General features: G+C 38.1%; 1 protein-coding gene across 1 annotated transcript in view; it reads left to right on the top strand.

The window, feature by feature from the left end:
- The window catches only part of KIAA1549 (KIAA1549 ortholog), a 152,352-nt gene that overhangs the window by 111,055 nt on the left and 17,210 nt on the right, over positions 1–24,087 (top strand). The window contains exons 12-17 of the mRNA XM_027842356.1: positions 208–323; positions 2,600–2,805; positions 5,380–5,603; positions 6,753–6,897; positions 11,181–11,501; positions 22,931–22,983. Coding sequence (XP_027698157.1) covers positions 208–323; positions 2,600–2,805; positions 5,380–5,603; positions 6,753–6,897; positions 11,181–11,501; positions 22,931–22,983 — 1,065 coding nt within the window. The remainder of the gene's footprint in view (positions 1–207; positions 324–2,599; positions 2,806–5,379; positions 5,604–6,752; positions 6,898–11,180; positions 11,502–22,930; positions 22,984–24,087) is intronic.

The raw sequence follows: 24,087 nt of genomic DNA, 5'->3' as shown, positions 1-24,087 counted from the left end.
TTTAACCAGGCAGATGCATGCTACTAAGTAATTTAAAAATGGTGAGTAATGTCTATATAGTTGTTGAAGTGGTCATTAATGCACTCACACAGTATTTTCTTAGAATAATTGTGGCTCTGCCTAAATGTGCTGGTTTTTTGAGTCTGTTTTGCACATGTCAACCAATGTGTAACCATTTTTTTTAAATTATTTGCCTTGTTTTTGCAGAATTTCTCCCTCAGATGGTGACTCTACAGTAAGCGAAGAGTTCAGCGAGAGAGAAGCTGGGGAAAAGCCATCAGTAGTTGTCAATGAGGGCAAAGCACGAAGAGCACCCCCAAGTGGTCTGTTCCTATTTTGGTCTTAGAATCAATAATTAATAATAATAATAATAATGATGATGATGATGGTGATGATGGTGATGATGATAGCCAACATTTAGATTCAACTTGGTGGTTTGCAAAGTGCTTTACAAATATTTCATTTGATCCTTGATAGTAGTGTTATAGAATTATTAGTAATAATATTAGGATACCACCAAGACAGTATTTCAAAGCATTTCAAGTTCTGGAACTTGAAAAAACTAAATTTCCATTATTAGCTTAATTTCTCCACACTTAATTACCATCATCATAACAAATATTTATTAAGTGTTTCCTATGAAAAGTACTGTTGTAGGCATTGAGAATATTTAAAAAGTCAGTTGTTTTTGGAGATTAACCCACTATCTTTCATTCCATCACGAAGTTGAAATTTTTAATGTAATAGAATCATAGAGATGGAATGGCCATATTCTAGAACTAAAGTAGGACTCTATCTGAAACTACATGCAGAGATAAACATTGTCTTTTTTCTTAAAGACTGCCAGGGTTCACTGATTTGCCTTTGGTACCTGTGTAAGTGTTTAACAACAATCATGGCAAGAAGGCTTAAAAACAAACAGTTTTTTTTGATTTAGTAATTTAAAAATACAAATTAATACTTTTTCTCTGATAGCAAAAACAATAATGAAAATTTTTTAAGTTTGATTTTTATGTGCTTAATAGCAGATAGTTATATATTACACATAAAAATCTGACTTCTTAAAAAAAAAAACCTTCACTTATCTTTCAAGTATTACATCTTAGACCTTGTGCTTGTGTGCATTTTCTGCTGGCTCCTCTTATTTCTGGTTGCTTCAGTATGCCCTCTTAGTTGCTCCTTCACTTAGACACTGGAGAACAGTGCCAGAAACAAACCTTTAGCTATCTGCGAAAAGATAGATTTAATTTTTCTTTTGGTGCTCCTGATTAACCCTGGAATGTTTCTTTTGATCTTTGGAGTTCTTTTTCTAGGGGGAAAGTGGTCTTCTGTTGCCTTTTCCTCCTGTATGAATCAAAACAGAAAAGTAAGAAAGATTGAAGTTAATCCATAGATGTGTGTTCATCTGCAGCCTCCCAACTGTCTTTTCTTTTCATTTAAGAGATTGTTTCTTGGGTGGTCAAGTTTGTCATTCCATCTTACTTCTCTCTAGATGATCCTCAAAGCTAATAGCTACTGTAGAAGTTACTTTTTATCAAATTGCTCCAGATTACCCAGTAAATAACCCAGAAACTCAGAACTTGTTTCAGGATTCTTAAATGGGATAACTTTTTCTTCTGAACACCTGTAGTTTAAGAAAAAAATAAACAAACAAAAAACCCAACCAAAAAAAGAACAACTTAAAAATGAAAGCAAAAATTTATCCATAGGTTTTCCTGTCTCTTTCCTAGGGATATTTTCATTTTAAAGATTTTTTCTAGAGAAGGCAATGCTTAACCTAGAAGAATTAATGTCTAATTGTGAACTTAATTTCTGGTAGAAGAGACAGGATGATACAGAATAGTGGTTTAATAAAGAAAAGCAGTGTGAGGTCAGGAAGATGTGGATTTGAGTCCCATCTGATACATACTGACCATGGGACCTTGGGCAAGTCAGTTATTTTCTTGGTGTTCCAGGCCATTCTCCAGAACTATAAGTTGAAGAGACAATGCCAAACTGCATTGGTAGGGAAAGTTCCACACCAAAACCTCCCCACATGAGTGAAATCCTAAGTTCAAAAAATGTAAAATGTATAACCAATATCAAATTGCTTGCCTTCTCAAGAAGGAAGGGGAGGAGAGAATATGGAGCTCAAAATTTTAAAAAATGATTTTTGAAAATTTTTATATGTAATTGGTAAGTATTTAATGAAATAAATTTTTTAAAAAATGTAATGTGGAATCAACAGTGTAGTGTCATGAAAAGAGCATAGGACTTGGGATTCAGAAGACCTGGGTGTGAATCTCAGCCCGGCTACTCACTGGCTAGTTGTGTGATCTTGGACAGGTCACTAGTTTCCTCATTGATGTATTATACATCAAGCATTGTGACATCTGGAAGAGGAAGGATTTTTGGAAATAGGAACAGTCTTCTTGAAGGCCCTCAAGTCACATCCACTTTACCTACACATCCTAGGACATGGGTGATCTGACAAAGGCTTGATTAATCCCATCGGGCTCCATCATAGACATTGAGCTGCTCATCTTTCTGTTTTCTAATTTGCTAAAGTAACCACCTTTTGCTTGTGGGTTTTTGTTGATATTGTTGTTCTTGGATTTAGGACCACCACTCACCAGTACTGGAAATGAACAGCCTTCATCAGCATCAATCTTTGAACATGTGGATAGGATATCCCGCACTTCAGAAGCTAGCAAACGGGTCCCCAGTAAGATCCAGTTAATTGCCATGCAGCCAATCACAACACCTCCAGTTCAGCACTCAGTGCTAGCTGACCGAGTGGCAGAAACCAACAAAATCAACAAAGAGGTATTTATATTTTTTAAAAAATACATATGTTATAGAAATATCTTCTTTATGTTCTTGCATTTACATAACATTATAAAGTTTGCAAAACTCTTTACAAATATTGTCTCATCTTATCCTCACAACAACCATGGGAGGTAGATGCTGTTATTATTATAGTCATCGTGGGACAGATAAGGAAACTGAGGCAGACAGCAGTTAAGTGACTTGCCCAGGGTCACATAGCTAGTAAATATCTGGGGCTAGATTTGAACTCAGGTCTTGCTGGCACAGAGGGCAGAAATACTCGTCTCCCTGAGTTCAGTCTGGCCTCAAACACTTTGTAGCTCTGTGACCCAGGGCAAGTCACTTAACCCTCTTTGCCTTAGTTTTCTCATCTGTAAAACGAGCAGGAGAAGGAAATGGCAAATCAGTCCAGTATCTCTGCCAAGAAAACTCCAAATGAGGTCATGAAGAGTCAGACACAGCTGAAAAATGACTGAATAACAATAACAAATAACAACTTGCTGACTGCAGGTTGGGCACACTATCTACTGTGCCACCTAGCTGCCTTTATGGTTTATTTCATGTCATTTGTCCAGGTTCTGTTACTATTTACATATTCATATATTACATGTAGTTATGTCATTGCTCAAAAACGAAGGAATATCTGGAAGCTAGCAATACAAAGCATACTCTACTGACTAACCATTCTGAACTTTAATTACCCCATTATTTTATAGACGTTCCTCCTCCCTTACTCCCGCCCCTGGGAACTGTTGAATGTAGCAATTGGACTCATAGGTCAAATTTGGGAGCTTTGAGGAGGGATTTACTCTGCCTCAATGTGGCATTGGAGGGTATAAAACCGGTTCTAGAAAACTGTTCATTGTGTATCCTGTGGAGAGTTGGAACCTAGGAGCCAATTTATTTCATGAGCTTCTGCCAACTCTGTGTTTTCCTGATCCACGGCTAGCAAATCCCTGCAGCTTTACTCCTAGTCCCCAGGTCCCCTAATCCGTGTCATTTAGAACCACCTTCTGACTACACAGAAATCCCTTTCCCCTGCTACCTTTTCCCAAATTCTCATTTCTGTCGCTGCCAGCCCTCTTTCTTCCCAGTTCTTGTCGAACTGCTCCATTTGTAACAAATCTCCCTTCATCCATGAACTGTTTGAAAGAAGGTCAAGTCCAGAAGTCGGAAGCAGGGTCAGGGGAGAATCGAAGGCTGGCGTTCAGAGGGATACTCCGGGTTGAAAAGGCCACAGGGACGGCTGGATGTGAGCAATGTGCTATGGCAGCCAACAAAAGCTAGGGCCATCTTGGGCGGCGTTGAGAGGCGTGAGCTCTCAGGACAGGGTGAGGGGCTGAAGCTGTGAATTCACTGATACAGAGATGAGGAAGCTTCCTGCCCCAGTGAAGCTTGGTGCTTTCTTTCCAACTTATGGTTGCCAACAGGTGCTTTGGGGCACTGAAAGGTTGTCTAGGGTCACGTAATCAGTACATATGTTTCAAAGATAGGACTTCAGTCCAGGTCTTTCCGGCCCTGAGACCAACTCCCTTTCCACCAGGTTTCGCTGCTTCTCTGATGTTCAGATGGAAGAAACAAACAAAGACACTTTTTAAAGCTATCTGAAAGTAGAATAAGAAGCAGTGGGTATAATGGTTGGGGGACAGCGGCCTTCTGGAACATATTTTGATAAAAATGATTAATAAACGGCCAAGCTTGACTTTATTAAAAAAAATTTATTCTCCTTTAGTTTTTAGTTGTGCAATTATGTAAAATTCATTTAGGTAGAAAATAAGTTTTTTGCTCACTTAAAATAATTTTTCTAGTTGACATATTTTCCTTTGGTATTAAGTTTCATTTCTTGGAGAGCAGATAAATACATACTTCAAAAAAGTTCCTTGTCATTTTTTTATGGTTTCTGTATTTTCCCTTGATTTGACTATTATTAAAAATGTCTCATTATTAAATATGATACAGCTCTTGTGAAAAAGATACTTAACATTGGACTTCTTACTATTTGTTCCTATTAAATCTTTGCTTTACCAGTGAATAGGTAATTGCGAGATCAAATAGTAAACAAAGTATGAGCCCCATTTTTTAGGTACAAGGGGGAAATAGGAATCATTGTATTTCAGAGCTTAGAATTTTAAAAGTCCAACCTCTTCATTTTGTAGGTTAGGAAACTGAGGCCTGGGGCAGCTAGGTGGTGCAGTAGATAGAGCCTGAAGTCAGGAGGACCTGAGTTCAAATCCGGCCTCAAACCAAACATTTGACATGTACTAGCTGTGTAACCTTGGGCAAGTCACTTAACCCCGATTGCCTCACAAAATCACAAAAAAAAAAAAGGAAACTGAGGCCCATTTGGGTCTGATGATATAGATAGGGAAAGATATTGGCAGAGCTGGGATTAGAACTTATGCCTCCTGGTTCCCAGTTCATCATTCATTGCCTTCTACTATAGGATTTTGCAGAGACGGCAGAAAGATATATCAAATTATTGGCAATTGTGTTCCTCCTGAGAACAGTTTACAGAAAGCTCATTAGGTACAGTAATTCTCTCATATTTTTCCCCCCTTATTTTTTTAAAAGATTCAGACAGCCCTTCGGCACAAATCAGAGATCGAACACCACCGAAACAAGATTCGGCTCCGGGCCAAGCGCAGAGGACATTATGATTTCCCTGTGGTTGATGAACTATCAGCAGGCGACACCAAAGAACGTCATCGAGTGTATCGAAGGGCTCAGATGCAGATTGACAAGATATTGGACCCGGCTGCCAGTGTGCCTACTGTGTTCATAGAGCCAAGAAAGAGGTATGATTGGAGAGCATTCAGGGGTATCTCAGAAAAGCCAGTAGTGGGAATTGAGACAAGATCCTTCTTGGTCCCTAACAATGTTTCACAAAACTATGACCAGAGCTAGAACCCAGTCTTCTTGAATGTCTGGTCTTGTCATTGCTAGTACTCGGTCCATCTTAAATTTTTCTGTAAATACATTACATCTCTCCACCTTGTAATTTGCTTTAAAAAGTCCAGAGTGGGATCATAATATGATTATCTTAGATGATGCCTTATTTAGACATTTTTATACCAACAAATTCTTTTTGTAATTCTCACAGAAAAGTGAAATATCTTGAATTTAAATAAAGTTATATAAAAATTGAGCTCTTCACAAAGAAATGCCTTCAAACAGGAATCTACTCTGCTGCAAAAATCCTCATGGATTCTCAGCTATAGCTACTATTAATGTAAAAATTATTTGATGATTATTTTTATTTTTCACACTGGAACTGTTGAATATAAAGCATTACAAAAATGGCAGTAAAAGGATATTACTTTTTTAAAGGGGGCAGCTAGGTGGTGCAAGTGGTTAGGGCACTGGATTTGGAATCAGGAAGACTCCTCTTCATGAATTCAAATCTGGCCTCCGACACTTACTAGCTGTATAACTCTGGGCAAGTTATGTAACCCTCTTTGCCTCAGTTTCCTCATCTGTAAAATGATCTGGAGAAGGAAATATCAAATCACTTCAGTATCTTTGCCAAGAAAACCCCAAATGGGGTCATGAAGAGTTGTACATGACTGAAAAATGACTGAACAGCAACAGTTGCAAAAAAAAACCAACCAAATAACTGTCCAAAACTGTAGACCTCATCTTCCTCATTTTGCCTAAATTGGCTCTCTTTCCTACTTCCTTACCTGTAGGTTGTTGGTACTACCAATTTTTCTTGATAAGTCACCAACAGTCAAAGACCTTGAAGCCCTCTTTGAATCATCTCTTTTCTCATGTTCAGCAGTGATCACATGCTAGTCTTCCTTTGAAATGTTCCTCAGATTAATCTCTTCCCTTATCTCTTCCAGAAAGTCCTGTGACCTTCTCTTTTTTCCCATTTTCACCACCGTCATTCAAGCTGTCATCATCACACCATCCGTCCAATCTAACTCCATTTTTTCCTCTGACAGTTCCCGTGCAAAACGTTCTCCGAAGCAGCGGCGGAAGCACCAGATCAACGGGACCCCAGCCGATGCTGAGAAGGATAGACTGATCACCACGGACAGCGATGGCACCTACAAAAGGCCACCGGGAGTCAACAATTCTGCCTATATTGTATGCCCAACGTGATAGGTTGTTTGGGGATATCTTCTTGGGCACTAGGGAAAATACACTGAAGTTCAACAGAGGGAAGAGAGTTAAAGATGGTGCAGTACCTGCCTTAAGCAGAGAAAGACTCCTTTTTGGGTTTATGCACAGCTGCCTGCCAGTGGGTTTATCTTCAAAAATACTATGCTCTATTTTTGACTTTCATGTTTTTCCTCCTTCATATACTTTCTTCATGTTCTCCAGGGTTGGGAATTTTTAGTTTTATTATAACTAGTATTATTATTTTTGTAAGAGATAGGAATTTGTGGACATCATCCAGTAAGAAATGGTAAAATTTGAATTCCTTTAAAAAAAAAAGTCTAGGGCAGCTAGGTGGCGCAGTGGATAGAGCACCGGCCCTGAAGTCAGGAGGACCTGAGTTCAAATCTGGCCTTAGACCAAACACTTGACACTTACTAGCTGAGTGACCTGGGCAAGTCACTTAACCCCAATTGCTGAAAAAAAAAAAAAAAAGCCTGAGTTTAAAACTCATCTCTGTACTGGCTCTTTGGCTCTGGGCAAATTTTCAGAGAACTTGCTGAGCTGTGTTGGTAGAGAGGGTTTCCTTGCCTAGAATTTCCCTGAAATGACAGATCCATCCTGATCCCTGCTCCCTTCCTCGTTTTTTTTTAAACTGAGAATCACTGAGTCTCAATCAAAAAGTCACTCAGACAGCAGGTAGGTGGTTCAGTGGGTAGAGCACTGGCCCTGGAGTCAGGAGGACCTAGTTCAAATCTGGCCTCCAACCCTTACTAGCTGTGTGACCCTGGGCAAGTCACTTAACCCTGATTGCCTCTCAAAAAAATCACTCAGACCCTTAGGAGCCATTAGGTAAAAAAGAAGAAACACATAGATAATACTCTTTACTTAAGAGTGTTAAGAGCCTTATTGATACTGGCCTTAAATTTAATTAAATCATGGCCACTTAAGAATGCCAGCTTCCCTCCCACCTTCCTCCCTCAAGGCTTGCTAAATTTATTTCATTATTCAGTTTCTTCTGTCTCAACATATGTTTGACACATCTACTGATGATATTACTTTCCTGTGAGGCTAAAGTCCAACTCCAAGAGTTGGAGGGCTTATAAATTAGATTGTTTTTTCTCTCTCGATAGAATTATCTACAGTAGATTCCAAACTGTGTTCTCTGAAGATGGAAAAAACTCATCCCTAGCAACTATTACTTCTCATGACATCTTTTAATTTTTGAAAGTGTTTTTTGGCTCTCGAATTCCAGTGAAGTATTCTGATGAAGAGATGGAATACAGCCCCTCCTTTGACATGCCTTCTAGTATAGACAATAGAAGATCTGTTATTTTGAACCCATCCAGTTCTGGCCTAGAAGAGCCATAATCAAAATAGCACTTTCCCACATAATTGGAATTATTCTATATCTGAACCAATTTGGTTTCAAGGGTTAAGCTATCAAGGTATCCATCGTTAACATTCCTCTTCTTACTTCCCTGGAAATGGAGATGCATTGATTACTTACACTAAATTTCTCTGTGCTCAAAAGAGGCTCCCAAATTAAAACACTCTACCTGACAGGACTTATGTGGGACCTTCCCTCCGTGACAGGCAGACAAAGCTTTTCTTAGAACTCATCCTAAATTCCCCTACTGGGTGGTCCCTGATCTTTATATAAACTAGAGCATAACCTTTCCTTCCCTTTCCTCCTTCTTTTTCTCCCTTGAAAGATCACCTGTACCCTAGAAGTAAGGTTCCTTTCTATTTTCAGTGAGGAGAAATAGAAAGACATTTGTTTCTAGGAGCAGAGCCTCTTTACTCCTATTATAAAATCACTGTAAAGTATCCAAAGGAAGGAATCCTTTCATTTGACCCCAAAAAGTCTTCTCTTTGGCTATGAGGAAGCTGTACTTTGTTCTCTTAAGTGACAGCCCAATCATCATCAAGTCAGCTGTGATGACAGCATTTAGAGATGTTTCCTTGTATGAATCTATAAGGAAACTTCATTTCACCACACTTTCAGAAAGCGCTATTTCTAGCTTTCCACCCAGAACTCAATTTTGTCTTGTAGTTGAACAATGCCTATTTTGATCTGAACTTTAATCCCCACCTTTCATGGTCTGTCTACCAAGTCATCTACTATCATTGGAGTCATCGAGTTACTTGTTTTAGCTTGTTTCTCCAAAGGTATATTGCTCCTGGCAGCTATTACACGTTCCTCCTCCTTCCCTCTCCAATGGGTATTCTTCAGTTAGTCACAAGATTTCCTGTACTGTATCATCCAATGACCCGAAGCCTCTATGATTCTCACAAGGATTTATTAAGGACTCATACAGAGTTTACTTTTGATTGATTGATTGATTAGTCTTGGCCTTCTCTGATTAATTGGGCTGAGAATGGATAACCCACCCTTACATTTGCTTTTTTTTGTTTGATCTTCAAATGAGACTTAGAACTAGAGAAGATCCCATTGGATGGCTGATAGTCACTTCATTAGCCGTATGTACTTGCCATAACAGGTTTTATACTAAGGAAACCTTAGCAGGATCTCCCTTCTCCCCTTCTCCAGCAGCTTTCTAAAAATTCCAAGAGCACCACTTTCCATTATAATAGCTACCAAGGATGATAGATATCTTTGAGAAATAATCTTCCTGACAAGTAAGGGGCATTTTCCTTCGGAGTGGAATTAACCACTGTAATTTCCATGCTTTTCTAAACTATAATTAAAATAAATGCACTGCCCTTAAGTGTATGAAGATAACACTACTGTATCATCAATAGGCCTCTCACTTTAAATTGTTAAACTAATAATAGGGATGGTGTGCCTTAGGCCATCCGTGTTGTAACATGCATCTGTAAGACTGATAGCAAAGGTGAAGATCTCTGTGTGCAGAAAGAATTTTATTTTGTACAAACCTAGCGTGTCTATATAGAAAGTGATTTAAATTTTTTTTTAATTTTTTGTCTCATAGCCATCACAAAACTGAATCTCAGAATGCCAGTTCTGATGAACCCTCTTAGACTAACAGAATGCCCTCTTCCTCTGTTCCCTACCCTCTCTCCCCTACTTAGAGAGAATGTTGCTACCAAGCTCCTTTGCAGAACATATTACCATTTTACATGCTTCATTTGCAGTGACATTGAATTTTGGTTCATTAAGCTAAAATGTAGATAATTCACCTGTAGTGGAGTCTAGGAGCCCAGGATGGCTCCTAGAAGGAAGCTTCTTTACCTTTTCCTGTGATCAGCACGTTGAACAGTTGACCAAGAACATAGTATGGTAATACTTCATTTCTTTAGTTAGCATCAGTGGAGAATGAAGAATTCCATATGACTGAATTTTCAGAGAAACTAAAGTTTGTTCCATTCAACACCAACACTTAAAAAAAATGAAGCAATTTAAAAATGCAAATCTCTCTGCCTTTTTAGACAAATAATGCTGAACACAATTTAACCTAGTGACTAAAAGCCATCATTCTGGACATCAGTTTTACACTGTGCTCAGGATTTTTATTGAGATATATGGGGAAGTTTGCTCCTACTCTAAAAGGGCTGCTATTCTTAAAATCTTTTTCATACTTCTATTCTGTCCCTTACTGTTAGCTGTTATGTGTTGTTAGTATGCTTACCTTTAATAGCACCTTAGATCCTTTCTAATTAGCAGCTTCTGATCTGCAGCCAGATAAACAAACTTATAAAAATTGTTCCTAAACTAGGAGTAAATGTGCTCTGAGTGAGGACTTAGGGACTCTAGTTTCCTCAGTTGTAAAACTAGTATAATAATAGTGCATACTTCTAAGGATTGTTGTGAGGATCAAATAAGATAATATTTCTAAGTCATTTAGCACAGTGCCTGGCACATAGTAGGTGCTATATAAATGCTTTTCTTATCATGATTATGACTTTATTATTGTTACTCTGAGTTCAGTTATAATGAATGGACTTTGTGAAATCCATTTTGACTTATCAGAGGCATATTTTTCTTTTTTTATAATCTGTCTTGGCCATATTTCAGACAGCTAAGTTTCCCAGACAAGTGAACTCCCAGATTATTGAAGTGGTAGTATATTTTTTTCCAGTCTTTCTTCTAATGAATTGTAATCTCTTCCCAGACAGTCTGCCATTGTTAATTCTTATATTCATGGAAAAAGCTCTTTCCATTGTTTGTAAAAAAAAAAAAAAAAAAAAGTCTCAGTTGACAATTAGATTTGGACCTAGCATTTTTAGAGTCAATATGATAAAAACTCACATCTGATTGTGTCTTTCCTTTTTTTCTTTCTGTGTAGTCAGATCCTGACTTGCCCGCAGAGCCTCAGTCACCTTCCTCTGCTGACCTCGGGAAATATCCAGGCTTACCCTTCCCTGCTTCCCAGTACATCCCACCCAAGCCATCTATTGAAGAAGCAAGACAGACAATGCACTCCCTCTTGGACGATGCCTTTGCCCTGGTAGCTCCTAGTAGCCAAGCAGTTCAGCCTTCTTCCGTTACCGCACCTGGGGTCGCACCAGGCCTACAAGTCAGCAGTACGCCTGGCCAAGAAGAGCGTCGAACCACCCAGTGGGGTTCTTTCTATGGCCCAACTCAGACACCCAGCAATCCATGTAGCGTGAGTGGCAATCTTTTCGAACTCTCTTTTGGGCAAGATGGTTGGGTTGAGATGACTGCTGATACTTTTCTTTTTATTTTCAGGATCCATAGATCAAATATCTAGTGGCATTTGGCAATAACCAAAGCCTGGAAAGTGTCTCTTTCTTTACTGTATTTTTCTTTGCATGTGAAAGAGTCCCTCAGTGCTAAAGGCAGTCCCTCGCTGGTCCTAAGGTTTTTTTCAGGTTGTTTTTATTACTGTTTTAATAAGGATGTTATCTTGGGTTTTCCCAACAGTGCTGAAATGGAGATAGCATAAGTGTCAAGTGATATTCTCCTTTGTGTATAGAAAAAAATGCAACCTGAAGGGTTTTCTCAAAATTATTCATGTCTCTTGTTTAGGCCGCTACCGACTAGATGGGGACCCTCTGTGGCCCCAGAAGCCTAGGTAGTTCAGCAAAATTCAACTATCTCTGACTCACCTGTGGTGATAATGTCCAGTGTGTAGAGTAGATGAACCTCTCTGCTCCCATTCCTTAACATCAATCCTATGGGTTGAACAGAAGAATACTTATCTTAGCTTTATATGCTCCAGGTGACTTCCTGGGGTTTTACTGTTTGTTTGGATGTTTTGCTCTCAAATGGTTAAAATCCACAAGAATGACTAGCAAATTTAGAATCTGTCCAGTCAGGAAATATTTGAGCTTGAGGCCATCCCGTGTTCTTCCCAATTGTACCATCCCGATGCAAGGATTGGCAGCTTCATCTAGAAGAAGGAGCAGTGGATACCTTGGATCCAGTACTCGAACTGTGTCTTAGCTTTTTAGTGTGTGGTGTTTTGCTATTTTACCACTAATTATTATAATTTTTTAAAATATATTCAGCCAGTTTTGGGGGTTATACATTTAGATTGGCAAGAGATCTTGCCATCTCATCAAACCTTTCATCTTCCACATGAGGAAACTGAAGGCCAGAGTAGTTAAATGACTTGCCTGTAGTCGCTTAGACAATAAGTAGCTGAGCCATGATTCAAAACCAGGTCCCCTGACCCCAAATCCAGCGTCCTCTCCACCACACCCTGTTGTTCTTTACTTTCGGCTCAGGAAGATTCATAGTAAGGAAGTGATGCTTTCATTGTTTTCTACTAATTTGAGATGAAATGATTTAATCAAGAGGTGTGACTCAGGAGAGCAGTTGTGTGGTAGTAATTCTAATTTGTACCCCAGTTTAGTCATTTAATAGGTTCTTCTAAAATTTTAATACATATTCTGAGAAAGCTGTGTGAAACTAAATAATCTAAGTTTAATGTTTAGGCACAAAAATAGACTTGTGTTTGTGGGGCACACTCTCTAAAGAATGATTATTTTCTCCTAGACACTCTTCCTGATGCTCAGGAGATGCCACATGATAGACAAAATACTTGATGAAGTCAATATTAATTTTTGCATAAAGCAATAAAAACTTTTAAGGAAAATAAATATTGAATTATTTCATAATGACTACTCATGTTGCAGAGCTTGAAAGAAAGAATGCTGTAGCACCAGATTAAAAGGTATAGAACACTGAATTATGTAACTGGTAGTGCTCTGTACTAAGATTTACAATTATCAATGGGTATTCAGCTTGATCTTCGTTTTACTTTGCTCTGCACAAAGGAAAACCTTCCATTTGCTTTCAGTTCTAGCATTTGAGGCTTATTCACAGCTTACTGGTGCATGTTCGCTTCTATTCATGGTGTAGAGCAGAGGCGTTAAACTTGCAGCCAGGTATGCTTTTCTAAGTCAACATGCCGCCTGCAGGGATCCATTTCTATTTGAGTCTGACAAACAATGGTGTAAAGGGCAAGGATTCTGGACTCAGGATCTGAAGGGTTTCCAATCCTCCCTCTGATGTTTACCAGCTGTGTTACCTTGGACAAGTCATTTACCTTGCTTTACTTGAAATTCCTTAACTATAAAACGATGATAATAATACCTATAGCATTTACCTTCCTAGAGTTGTTGTGAGGATGAGATAATTAATGTATCTAAAGTGTTTTGCAACCTTCAAGCATTTTATAAATTTCAGTTTTTATCATCAGCTTATGCTTCATCAAGCCCCACATTTCACCCTAACAGAAAGTGATTTGTAACCACTCAAAAGAGTTTGACTTGACCATCCATGTGGGAAAGGCCAAGTGAAAAGAAGACATTTGTTGCTGAGATTATAACATGCAGCTGGAAGGACAATCTTTAGAGCTTGTCTTTCTGTATGTATATCTGGGACAGACAATATGTACCAACAATGAGTTAGGACTAAAGTTAAAGGAGAGCAAGCTAGATTCCTTCAGGAAATTGAAAAGCTCCTTTTTAAATACCCCCAACATCTCTCAGAAACAAAGGCCCATATTTTAATGCCAATATTCTATTGTATTAATGTATGACAGCAACACATGGAATACTACAGTCTCCAAAAAAAAAATGCATATCACATACAGGACAGTAGAGAAATGCATAGTGGGTATAAGCAGGCTGCCTCTGATAACCAGTGATAAACTTTAAAGAACAGAAATTCTACTAAAATATATCTAATTGATGTCATCAGAGAAATGTATTTTGTAAGAAGAGAACATGGATTGGTCATGTAGCAGGGATGAGGGATAACAGGAAGGCAGCTGAAGTACTCCATTAGTATCCTTATGAATCAGCAGAAAGTGAGGAACTGAGGAGAGGAACTGTACAAGATTCACAGAATGGAAAGAGATGGGTGGTTGTAATGTGGATCGCTGGAGGGAACAGTCAAAATCATGAGATAATGGAATAAATTCCAAGTATTTGAGAGTAATTTAGTATGAGAATATATATATATGTGTGTATATGTGTGTGTATACATATATATATATATGTAAATATGAAAGTGGTCTTGGAATAAGGAAGACCTGGAATTCCTTAAGACTAAGTGGCAGAGGAGTTACATTGATGAAGGAGTTTCTCATCTACAATTACCTGTACAAATTAATCCATTGGTTGAGAATCTTCCCCTCACAAAAAAGGACATTGCTGTACAATAAAATTTCTTTAGTTCTACAGATTTTGACATTTTGCTTGCAACAACATTCACTTTTCTGCAATCTTTTTTTTTAATCTGATATCACGACAAAGAGCATTTTTCAAAACCAGTAATGCCTTTTCCCCCTCAAACCTTTTTAACACATTTGAACATAAGGGAACAGTTTTCAAACAAAATTTCATATATATATATATATAGGTTTGTTCACCAGATTCCTTTCAGGTTATCCTTTTGTTAAGTATAGGGAAATCAGTCCTGTGTTTATAGAACAGGGGAGAAAAAAAATTCCAGCTGTCTGTTAAGAAATTATTTGAAATATCAGATTGAAACTTTATCTTGTTAGTTTGATCAGCAGAAAAATAGAAACATTGGGTATATCTGAGTCCAAGAACTGTCCTGAGAACTGTCTTAAGAGTTTCTGTTTGCTCCTTGGGGGAAACCCAGCCTTTGTCCCCTGTGAATACAATAAAATCACGGAAATTGAGATTTCAAGGTGTCTTCTGTTCCCACATGAGCTTCAGTTATTGTTTGTCTACTTTGACACGTCATTACTGTTAGCCCAAGCTGTCAGTTGTGCAAATACTGAGTCATTACACTTGATGGATCATATTTCCTTTTCTGTGAGTAAAATGAATTTGTCCTCTAGAGAGATTTTGTTAATGTCAGGCAAAGAACTTGTGATCCGCTGTAGAGTGCTTCATGAGCAAATCTTCTTTCCAGCCATTTTCACCCATGTCCATCTCATTTAGGTGCTGTTAAAAATTTGTACTCCCATCCTTCACTCACATCTGCCCCTTTTATTACGAAGAAAGAGGATTAGGCAACAAAAACAGCAGTAACACTAAAATAGCACTTTAAGTTTGCAAAGTGCTTTACCAACATTTTCACAAACCCTGGGAGGTAGGTGTTCTTATCCCCATTTTACAGATGAGGAAACTGAGGCAGATAGAGTTTAAATGACTTGCCCAGGGTCACACAGCTAGTAAGTATCTGAGGCTAGATTTGAATTCAGGTCTTCTTGATTCCAGGCCCAGGGTTCTATTCATTTCACATAGGTGAGTTGAGATAGAATTTTTTTTTAATGTGTAATTGAGATCACTAGATTAATAACTGACATTTTTATAGGACTTCTAGGTCTACAAAGTTTTATGTATATATTACCACATTGGATTTTTATAACGACCCTGTGTGGTAGGTGTTATTATCATTATTATTATTATTATTATCATTCACATTTTACAGATGAGGATATTGAAACTGAAAGAAGTTAAATGACTTGCCCAAAGTCACACAACTAGCAAATCTCTGAGATAGGATTTGAACCTGGGTCTTTCTGACTCTAAATCCTCCATTCTGTCCATCATGTCAAGGTCAGGCCAGTCCTCCAAATCTCTGGGAATGATGCTACATTTTTGTTGTTTAGTCATGTCCAACTCTTTGTGACCCCATTTGGGGTTTTCTTGGCAAAGATGTTGGAGTGATTTGCCATTTTCTTCTCTAGTTCCTTTTACAAATGAGGAAAGTGAGGCAAACAGGGTTAAGTGACTTGCCCTGGGTCACATCCATTCTTTATATTTTATCGTCTTACCCACTGAAAGTACAATTATGCTTTTTAGTCCTTTATTAGCTTCTTGTATCATTAGAAGGGATTTACATAAGCAGTATATAGAAGGAAATAGTCACTTCTCCATTAATACTCTTAAGAAAAGCCATTGGCCACTGTGGTGTTAAAACAGTGAAATAAAGGATAATTTTTTTAAATTTTATTTCACTTAGTTCCCAGAATCGCCATCTTTAAATTTCAAGGTTTTAAAAAAAATGTTTCATAGATGAATTTGAAAGCTCGTATTTCCTGGCAAAATACATATATACATATGCATTAATATAGTTTTTACAGGGTTAGAGTAGATGAATTATAAGATGCCTTCCAGCTCTAAAAACATGACTTCAGTACTGAATTCATTGAATCATATCCTGCTAAGTATAGTACATGCTCCCCATTGTTGTGGCGGAAATATTACTCGCTGTCGGTTTGGATTTCAGTGTTCTCCTTGTATAGTGTGATTAAACCATTTTAAGTTCTTGTTACTTCTTTTAAAAAATTTCTTACTTCTTTTAAACTTATGTTACTTCTTTTAAAAAAATATTCAGTATTGTTAAGTTCTGTATTTAGGATACAAGCACCTTTAGAAAAAAGTTTTGATGAGTTCTCTATCTAATTCTTCTGGTATCTATAGTTAAACCAAATATCTATCCAAGACGTTGTAAACATTGTAGGTTGCTAATAAGTTAAATGATGGTCTTTGCTTTGGAGTTTCAAAGTAAATTCATTTAAGGAATCCAGGAAGCTGAAGGTAGAAAGGGTTAATTTCTCTTACAGAAAGGCAAGATGGAAGGAAAATCTGTGATTGAAAAAAGATTAGTCATGGGGACTTTTGTGCTTTCAGTCCTGTGATATCCAAATCGCTATAACCTCTCTCTCTCTTTTTTTTTTTTCTTTCACCTACCACACAGATAGAAGTTAGGAACAAGTAACTAGCTAAGAAAGCAACATATTTATCTGTGGTCCTAGAATATTCTTCTTTGAACTAGCTGAGTCACAGAAAGAGAGGAAAGATAGTGAGCAATTCCTGGTTGAGTACCTGCTCATGGCAATTTCACAACTCTTATTAAGGAAATCCCAACCAGAAATTTTGTGATGTTACTACAAGGTTTCTGATACCATTCCGGCCTGAAATAGCAAAATTATATTAGAGGATCTGAGTTCAAACTAGTAATAAAAGGTAAATTACAAAGAGATGTTTGAGCTTGAGGCCATCCCATGTGAGGTCCCTCGTCTGTTTTCTACACCTCATAATACTAGTCTAACAAAGGGTTAACTCTACCTATGACTGATGGAGATTTGGACTAAAAAGGAAGAGATGATAAATGGTGCTTAGTGAAATGGATTCATTCTTCCACAAAACTATTTGGTTCTGGGGGCAGCTAAGTGGCGCAGTGGATAGAGCACTGGCCCTGAAGTCAGGAGGACCTGAGTTCAAATCCGGCCTCAGACCAAACACTTGACACTTACTTACGAGCTGTGTGACCCTGGGCAAGTCACTTAACCCCAATTGCCTAAAACAAACAAACAAACAAACAAAAAACTATTTGATTCTGGAAATTGATATTAATACTGGTAAAGAGTTCCGAATGTGGTTATTTACAGCTGAAACCAAGAAGGATGGCTTGTTTTCTAGAGACCATAGCACAAAGAGCAACCCCTTAATGCTTGATTAGTCATCTCACTCATGCCTTGGACTCATACGTGTAACCTCTGCACATGAATCCTGGCTACAGATGTTCCCTAAGTATGTGCCTCCCTATGTGTGACCTCTCTGTATGACCACTTTCACCACTCATGTATTTGTGGGATAGGATGTCCCAGATTTATGGAGCAGATGTTTTTGTTGTTATTTTTCTTAATGTGCCACTTCAGTCAATGTCTTTGCTTTGAGCTGATGTGTACTGTGGCATACTGTTGAAAACTATACACAGTGGCAAAGGCTGGTGAGCTGTGGTTTTAGGAGTGTGAACTCACAAAGTATCTTGAATCCAGGGGTGGTTATCCCCTGGAGCACCCAACCTTCAAGTGTGAGTTGGAGGAGATTGCTCCTGGGCTACTACACTGTGAATCCTTTCCAGCTCTAATCCATGGTCCCTATGGTCATAATCCTGTGAAGCCAGGCTCTACCATGAGCAACATTGGAGAATTACGCCTGAATACCTCATATCTTGTCATTGGCACATTACTCTCTCATCAGGTAAAGTATACTCAGTGTTCTAGTGAATCTGTGCTTTCACTGATGAGATTATTCCCTCCTATGATGCAAATCACAATATGCCGATTCTTCTTTTTTGACTCTTGTCCTTTCATGATTTCCAAGAGGGTCCAACCAACATACTGAGGTTCTCTTAACATTGTGAGGATACCAGCGAAACATACAGGCTAAAGCATCGTTCACTCTTGCCATGGGATGGTTCCATCTTTTTTTTTTTTTTTTTGACCATAGGTTTTTTTTAATAACATCCTTTTCTGGGGCAGCTAGGTGGCGCAGTGGATAGAGCACTGGCCCTGAAGTCAGGAGGACCTGAGTTCAAATGTGGCCTCAGACACTTAAACACTTACTAGCTGTGTGATCCTGGGCAAGTCACTTAACCCTGATTGCCTCACCAAAAAAGAAAAAAAAAAGGAAAAAAAATGTAGTTGGGAAATGTTTAACAAAATAAATCGAAATATAGTACGAAATAGATGTTAATTTGTCTTTTTCTGAGTCAATATGTGGCTGCAGTGATCCATTTCTATTTGAGCTTGACACCACTGGTCTAGACAATAGGCATTCATCATCCACTTGGTTTTTCTTGTGTTATATAATAAAACCCAATTCTTTTGAGTGATTATAGATATCATTGAAGAGACTTTATAAGGTTACAGAGCTTGGTGCAATTGGTGCAGTGCCCTTTTCGGAAAGATGCATCTGGAAGACCTCATTATATGAAATCTCTTTTTGACTTAGACTCTGCAATTAGTGCCTATACATCTCTGTTTTATGCCTTATTAATGTATTAATGATCAGAGGATTGTGCTACCTATTTTGTCATATCTTTTATGTAATTTTGACAGTAGACACTTTGTCGTAGGGAGCCTTTAAGGCAAAGTTTTGCTAGATCAAATCAAATGCTTTTTTTTTTTTTTTTTTTAGAGAAAATGGTATTAGGTAGGCATGGTGGAATCTTGTATTCTTGATCTCTTTTAGTCAGTTGTATGATCGTAAAGATGTGGTCTGCTATTGTAGTATTACTTGTGAAAATCTGCCTGTTTCCTCCTGATAGCCTTTATATTTATTCTGAATATACGTAAATATGTACTTACTGTCTTCCGTCTTCCCTGTTAGAGTGCATGCTCCTTGAGAGAAGAGATTGCTTCATCCTTTGTATTTATATCCATAGCACCTAGAACACTGCCTGGCATATAGTAGGCATTTAATACATACTTGTTGATTGGTTAAATAAGTCTGCCTTCAATGTTATGTAGATTATTCTTATAAAGATTTCATATGGGTGGGAAAGTAGGTGTATGAATCAGAAGTTATATTCTCTTGGCTATGTTTTGTTAGCAATAAGGTATATTATTTCTTACATATGATTGATGTCTTTCTTTTCTTCAGATCACTAGAGAATCAATGCCACAATGCACTTAACTGTTGTCTTCGGCATAAACCCTCCTTGTATATATTTGGTGTATTCCAGCTGCTTTTCCCGTCTTTGCTTTCTTTATTGTCTTTTCTTCTTTTGTCTATAAGCACATCTGGGACAATGATAATAGAGTCACAATGCAGTAGATTGTTACAAAAATCTTTGTACATCTTTCCTATTCTTTGTCTATTTGTTCTTCCAGTTGCATCCTTAAATGCCCACATGATGGCATTGCATATGTGAGTCTGTTGTCAAGCTTTCTTTAAACTGTTTATCACTGTTGTATAATCTATCATCCTTTTCCTTAAGATTTTACAAGTGATTTGTATTTTAAACTGGTATCGCTCTTGGCTGCCATTATCCCTCCACTTTGGCATTTTTGTTCAGTATGGCGGCTCATTTCCATGGGTTAAATTTATGTGTTAAATTATTGTAGTTATTAATAATTATTATAATCAGTGACAGTATCTTATTTTTCATCAATTCCCATTCTTCGTCAATATTTTATTTAAATAGGTCAGTTTGAAGTTGTTTTAATTGTGTACCATGTATTTTCCTCATCTTTTTCTTTCTTTTAGGATCATAGTTTTGAAACCAAAGGGCTCATAGATCTAGAGTTAAAAAGGACTTCAGAGACCATCTAATTCAACTCTCTTATTTTACAGTTGAGGAAGCATGACTTTGCCCAAGGTCACGTAGACAGTAAATGGAAGAAGCAGGATTTTAATCCATTTCCTCTGACTCCAGAGCCAGTGTTCTTTCCAGTGTACCAGGATGATTCTTTAGTGACAATATAGACCAACTCCATTAATTTACCTGAAGTCTAGAGAGGTTAAGCGACTTTCCCATAGTTAAACTGGTAATAAATAGTGGCGCCAGTATTCAAAACCAGATCCTCTGACTTCAGATCCTACCTTCTTGCCATACTGAAAGGGACAAGGACACTTTAAATCTCTTTTTAAAAACCTTTTCTCATTAAAGCAAGGTCCCAATTAGTGCAAATAATGAATCTGAACCTACTTTAAAAAGAATGTGTTCAAAACAACGTTGTGTAGGGGCAGCTAGGTGGTGCAGTGGATAGAGCACTGGCCCTGGATTCAGGAGGACCTGAGTTCAAATCTGGCCTCAGACACATAATACTTACTAGCTGTGTGATCCTGGGCAAGTCACTTAACCCCATTGCCTAGCCAAACAAAACAAAACAAAACAAAACAACAATGCTGTGTAGAAGGGATACAAGTCCTCTTAGAAATCAGTTCTGAGGATCCCTAGCTAAAGGAATCTGTCTGTATCCAGAGTGTGCAATAAAAGTTGTAGGTTCTAGAGAGATTGGGACCATTTACAAACTTTAGGACATAATCCTTCAAAAAGAATTTTTGGAATTCTTTGTAATTTAATCTTAGGAATAAACATTTTACTTCCTATCCAGAAAGATATGTTGGCAGGGAAACCTGTGATAGGGAAAAAGATTAGTCATGAGTTGTCCTTTTTTTTTTTTTTTAATGCTTTTGGGATAATGATGCTCTGTGTAGTTTTAATTTATTTACCCTTGTGTCATGTGGTTTAGAAGATTAGGAATGTTTAGAAGAAAGGGCCTGAAGAAGAGGTTTTCTTTTACTCTTCTGTGAATATTTTCTTCCCCTCGTTAAACGCATGAAGAAGAGAGTAGGAAGAGAGTTAGAGTGCTGATATGTTATTGTTCATTCGTTTGAGTCATATCTAACTCTTCCGGACCCTCTTTGGGGTTCTCTTGGCAAAGGCACTCTGATGGTTTTGCCATTCCCTTCTCTAGCTCCTTTTTTTTTTTTAACAGATGAGGAAACTGAGCCAAACAGGGTTAAGTGACTTGCCCAGCATCCCATAGCTAGTGAGTGTCGGAGGCCAAACTTGAAGTCGTGACAATAACTCTTCCTGATTCCAAGCCCAGGGCTGTATCCACTGTGCCACACACACACACATACACACACACACACAGTAAATGACCTTGGACAAATTATTCAGTCTACCTCAGTCTTAGTTTCCTCATCTATATGAAAGGGGTAGGGATATTGAACTCAATCTCCAAAGTCCCTCCCACCTCTAAATTTATGGTCAGAGCTATTAAGTTGGCTCTGCCTCCACAGGAAGCCTTCTAGGTCTTAAAGGGCCAGGGTAGCTCAAAAGAGATCAGGTTCCTCTAATGAGGTAGAATCCTCCTTATCAGGCAATTTCTAACCCTCAGAAAATGCCGTAACCTCTGGCTAAACTTGGAGCTTTTCTGATTTGTCTTAGAGACATGGTTGCATTAGCCTTGATGTAGAGGGTCCAGGCTCATCAGGTTCTCTCCTTAGCAATAGTAACCCCTTAGAGATGGAGTAGGTGTTGAAGCCTTGGGATCTTAACAGCCAATAAGTAATAAAGCTCATGGAAGTAAGAGGATCCTTATCAGGGAACACATCGCCAAGCACTGTGAGAAGCTCCAAGGATGTTTGACAGTAATTTGGCCTGAAGTCTCTGGAAATCTTAGCAGCATGCGCCCACTTGTCTTGGAAGATATCCGACTCTCAACTACCTTCATGACTTGGGGTGACTTATATAGAATGACATCCTAATCAGATTCTATCTAGATGGGTTAGAGTAAGTTGATAAGTACAGTAGGAAACATTAAATCATGCCTGTGAGTTTACTGATTTAGCCTTTGTTCCATTTATTGTCTTTAAGACAAATACGGTGTTCTTTAAGGTTAGCTGTTACTGTGAAATTAGATTTATGATAAAAAAAGAAAAGGTTGGGGCAGCTAGGTAGCACAGTGGATAGAGCACCCGCCCTGAAGTCAGGAGGACCCGAGTTCAAATCTGGCCTCAGACCAAACACTTGACACTTACTAGTTGTGTGACCCTGGGCAAGTCACTTAAACCCAGTTGCCTGAAAAAAAAAGAAAAAAGAAAAGAAAAAGTTTTTAAAATGTTTGTTTCTAATCTCTGTCATAATTAGCTACGTTTGTGATCAGCGTCTAGTACTTTGATCTGCATAGACTAAAGCACTTAGCACTCTCTGGCAGCATTATACATCAATTGCAAGATTAAAATATACATATATATAAATATATATAATATATAACATTATATATATATATATAAATATTTATCTTATCTTCTTTTTCTCCCTTTCTTTTTTCCCGCCTAGCGATATGAAGACTATGGAATGACTCCTCCATCAGTACCAGGTCCGCTGTCGAGGTAATATTTTCAGAAGGAACAGTATTTTGTATTAATCTAATGAAATACCTTTTGTTTCTGTAACAAGTATGAAAAATTTGTACTGTACTGTATATCACACATTACATTTCCTATGCTTCTTCCTTTTAAGTATTTTGGGCACATGAAAGAAAACTCTGTCTTAGTTTTGTCTTTTTATCTGTCCAAGATAATAGAGAAATATGCTGAAATTGTCTCCATACGATCCCTAGTAACTTTCAAAAAATGGAAAGAATTGGATTTTCTTATGCACTTCCTTCTTGCTTTTTGTTCCACTTTTTCTTTCACACACAAACACTTCTTTCTACTTTTTTCTTCGACATACAAAGTCACACTCACATAATTGTCTGATATACTCATACTCTCACAGACAAGTATAACGTTTATTAGGCATCTACTCTGTATCAGGCATTGTACTAGGTATCAGAGGTTCACATACAAACAAAAAAGCCAGTCCTTACCCTAAAGGATCTGACATTCAAATAGAGAAAGATAACACAAAAGGGAAGCTAGAAAGCACTGGGGTGAGAGGAGGCAGATACCTGCACAGAAGCAAGACTCTTGGCAGGGAGGTACAGAGGTCTTTAGAAAGAGGAGTGGAGCTTGGAGTGAAGTGCACACGGCTTGGGCATCTCAAGAAATGGTCGTGTAAGCCGGGGAATCATCAGTCTGAAGAGAGGGCTGCAGGGTGGAGGCATCTTCAGGGTGAGAAGGCTGCTGGCAAGGAGGTAGAAAACTACAAACACACACACACACACACACACACACACACACACACTGCTGCATCCTCTAGCTCTCACAACTGCCACTTAGCTTTCATTCTCCCATTTCTTCTTCCTCTTTATTTTCTCCTAGACTATGTCATCTACTAGGTCAGAGCTCAGGGTTTACACTGGTGTATAGCGTCATAGAATCTTAGAGTTTGAAGGAACCCCTAGAGTTTTGTCTAGTTCAGTTCATTCCTGAATCTCCTCTAACACTTCCCCAACAAATAGTCATCCAACCTTTGCTTAAATATGTGTGGTAAAGTGGAGAATCCATTGGTAGGGGGATCCCATAATGAGAAGATACTCAACATGGGGAACC

Source organism: Vombatus ursinus, unplaced genomic scaffold (genome assembly GCF_900497805.2).
Source record: "Vombatus ursinus unplaced genomic scaffold, bare-nosed wombat genome assembly UNPS02014870.1, whole genome shotgun sequence".
Classification (NCBI taxonomy): Eukaryota; Metazoa; Chordata; class Mammalia; order Diprotodontia; family Vombatidae; genus Vombatus; species Vombatus ursinus.
The sequence above is the reverse complement of the archived record's forward strand: the minus strand, read 5'-3'. Positions and strand labels throughout refer to the sequence as shown.